Genomic DNA, 3,126 nt, shown 5'->3' with positions numbered 1-3,126 from the left:
GTTCAATGTGACCTTTAAGTTTTTTACTACAGGAAAACAGCACAGCAGCCATGAGCAAAGCCTGGACGATATAAAGAACCTCCACATCAAGATAGCCAGGTGGCACAATATCTGCCCCATATAAGAGGGACGTTGGGAGGACGAACACGAGCCTGCATGGTTTACGAATTTTAATTATTGACAATCCAAAAAATGTTTCAATTAACATCAAGAAATTTTATACAATTTTATAAAAATTCTTTACACTCCCAGGAAACTGCTGTTTGTGAATGTTCAATTTTGTGTACTATGTATTGTGGCATATAAGTGTACGTACTTTACGTCTAAACAATTTATGTGATGATGGTTTCCTATTTGTAGTGATGTTTGCCCTCTGAAGATGGTCCACAGAGACCGAAACATGTAAGGGTGTTAAGTTTTCATGTAGTAAAAAACTTACAGGTCACATTGGACGGAGTGATTTATAATTCTGAATGCATTATTATTTATATTTCACTGATTTTCATTATGTAATTTAGTACATGTATCTGGACACATCTGTTTGTTACCTGTACGGGTATACGGATAATGGAAACGAATGAATTAATTAAATTCGGCGTAGTAAGCATACCATTCGTACACAGAAATATGGCGACCAAGTAAAATTCGGCTCTAGTTTCACAACATCAAACCAAAATCCATATACTTACCAATTACGCGCAAAACATTCCAAAATCATCTCAGAATTACTACGCAGTAGTTACTGTCTTGCAACGGATCCCAATAAACAATTTTGTACAATAAACACAACAAGATGCAACGGATTAAAACTGCAACGCAATAATTATCACCTTACACTCCGACGCTACCGATGAAAAAGGACTTCTGTCTATGATTGGTTACCACATATACGATTCGATGAAGCTGATGGGTGTAACTCCCATAGGGGAGAGGGAAACATGCAGACCAGCCATCTATGTTCAGCTACATGAACTAGATAGTCTGGAAATGACTAGAATCGGTCATAATCGGTCATAATACACCTAACGCAAATAATATATATATAAAGCGAGTGCGCACAATGTGCCTACAGTAATTGTTTTTATTCGCGACTGTAGTCGGTTATTGATGTGGTTAAGTTTTTGCATATGGTAATGTGGTATCTACTGCACTTTTTATCACAGTGTTTACACACACACGCGCGTCATTTGCTTCGTGGAAACGTTCGTTCTTGCATATCTTGTGGTGGAATCCGTGTGTTGCCAACCTAGTAATGTAATTGTGTGTCGTAATTTTCTGTTGGGTCCTGTCCAGGTCGTCCAGGTGTTGCATCAGTGCTGTAGAACTCTTCCCATATTTCCTCTCTTTTTTGTTTTCTTTCTTTGATAACTTCCTCTGAGTTTTTTGTGCTTGGCAGTTGATATCTGAGTTCTTCTAGTAGGAAATTTTCCTTGCAGAGTTCGTATGTTAGTCTGGATTGTGTGTTCTAAGGAAGCCCTAGCGCTAGTTTAAGGTATCTTGCCTTCACTTGTTCTATTTTTCCGCAGGTTTTGTTTGGATAGTTTTTCCCAGGTTATCTCTATACCATATAGTAGTATGGGACAAATTATTGCATGGAATATTTTCATTGCTGTTTCTAGCGATAATAGTTGCAGGTTTCGAATGGTGTATATAGCCTTGATGGCTGCTTTGCATTTTTCTGTTATGTGTGCCGTGATTGTTGTAGATGTAGACTGCAGTGTTAGGACGAGATATTTATATAGTTTTACTGATTTTATGTGTTCTCCATTAAATTTTATTTCATCATTTTTTCCTTTTTTCCCTCCTTTTCTGAAAGTCATTAGTTGAGTTTTGTTTTTATTTATTTGTAGCTTGTTATGTCTTGCCCAGTTCTCCAGTGTAGTGGAGGCTTCCTGTAGCTCCTCAGTATTTTTCCCTCCAATCGTCATATCGTTTGCGTACATAATTAATTGTACCGCTGTGTGTTTTTCCATTGTTTTGGCCAAGTCTGCTGTTGTAATATTGAATAGTAATGGGCTGAGGGGGTCCCCTTGCAGTACGCCATTTGTTTGGGTTATTTCTTCGGATTCTGACACCATGTCTTTTATTATGATTTTATTGTTTTTGAGGATGTCTCCTATTAGTCTTGTTGTTGTGTTTTCTTCTCCTACTATTTCCCTCAGTTTTGTTGTGATTATACTCCTGTCGAGTAGGTCGAATACCTTGCTATAATCTATGAAAACTACATGGTATTTTCCTCATGGATGTCTTAATGCTTCTTCAGTTGCTTCTAGTAGTGCCGTGATGGCTTGTATCGTTGATCTTTGTGGCCGAAACCCAAATTGATTTTCCGGGATAAGTGAGTCTACTGTTGTTAAACAGTCAGTTAGGGTTTTGGTCAGTATCTTGAACATTGTGTTTTCTAACGCTACCCCTCGGTAGTTGTTCGTGTCTTCTGGGTCTCCTTTTCCCTTGTACAGTACTTTCGCAAATAATCGAATCGCATAAGTGTCAGCTAATCAGAGGATCTTAAATTTCGGTTGAAGGGTTTGGGCTCTTTGGGCGTTGTTTCTGTAATCCTGCGTAGTTTCTGAAAATGTATGTACTACGTTGTGGTATGTTGTGCAACTAATTAGATTATTTAGTAAGTAGGGACTTTGATTTGATGTTGTGAAACGAGAGTCGCCCTTTATGCATGAATTTACATCTGTGTGTTACTTATGTATATGGATTATGCATACTACGCACAGTGAAATTAGAAACAAACATGAAGTCAGTGTTACTACGATACTTCATCCAAATGATCCAAATCGTATTTCTGTATTTTAAGCATCTCTCGGTGTAGCCTAAAGAAGGACCGTAGAATCTCAAGAAAGTGAGAGTGTACTTTGATTCTGTTATAATTTTTGTATTGTTTCTTGCATTATAGATGGGAAAAAAAAATTGTTCTGCTGAAGCATGCACGCCTTCCAGTGAAGAAACTGGATTGAGATTCCTCAATTTTCCCAGAGATTCAGCACGGTATGAGCCAGATCTGAAATATTATTATAAAACATACTGTAATATTTTGGCGAGTGTTATTAAAGGAGCTAAAAATCTTCATTATAATCAATTAATTTCTAATTCTAGTAACAAAATGAAAACCAC

The 3,126-nt window shown here is 37.3% G+C and overlaps 1 protein-coding gene and 1 long non-coding RNA gene across 3 annotated transcripts in view; one reads left to right on the top strand and one right to left on the bottom strand.

The window, feature by feature from the left end:
• LOC111870826 overlaps positions 1-871 on the bottom strand; it is an 8,540-nt gene extending 7,669 nt beyond the window's left edge. Inside the window, exon 1 of the long non-coding RNA XR_002843929.2 lies at positions 690-871. This is a non-coding gene — a long non-coding RNA (uncharacterized LOC111870826). The remainder of the gene's footprint in view (positions 1-689) is intronic.
• Positions 872-1,311: 440 nt separating this feature from the next.
• Positions 1,312-3,126, top strand: part of LOC111870825 — a 5,759-nt gene continuing 3,944 nt past the window's right edge. Inside the window, exons 1-2 of one of the 2 annotated variants that reach the window (XM_023863395.2) lie at positions 1,312-1,492; positions 2,909-3,000. In XM_023863395.2, coding sequence (XP_023719163.1) covers positions 2,909-3,000 — 92 coding nt within the window. In that variant the 5' untranslated portion in view covers positions 1,312-1,492. Of the gene's footprint in view, positions 2,578-2,908; positions 3,001-3,126 lie in introns of both variants that reach the window. The other variant, XM_023863394.2, reaches the window with a different exon arrangement.

This window comes from Cryptotermes secundus, unplaced genomic scaffold (assembly GCF_002891405.2).
Source record: "Cryptotermes secundus unplaced genomic scaffold, Csec_1.0 scaffold596, whole genome shotgun sequence".
Classification (NCBI taxonomy): Eukaryota; Metazoa; Arthropoda; class Insecta; order Blattodea; family Kalotermitidae; genus Cryptotermes; species Cryptotermes secundus.
The sequence above is the reverse complement of the archived record's forward strand: the minus strand, read 5'-3'. Positions and strand labels throughout refer to the sequence as shown.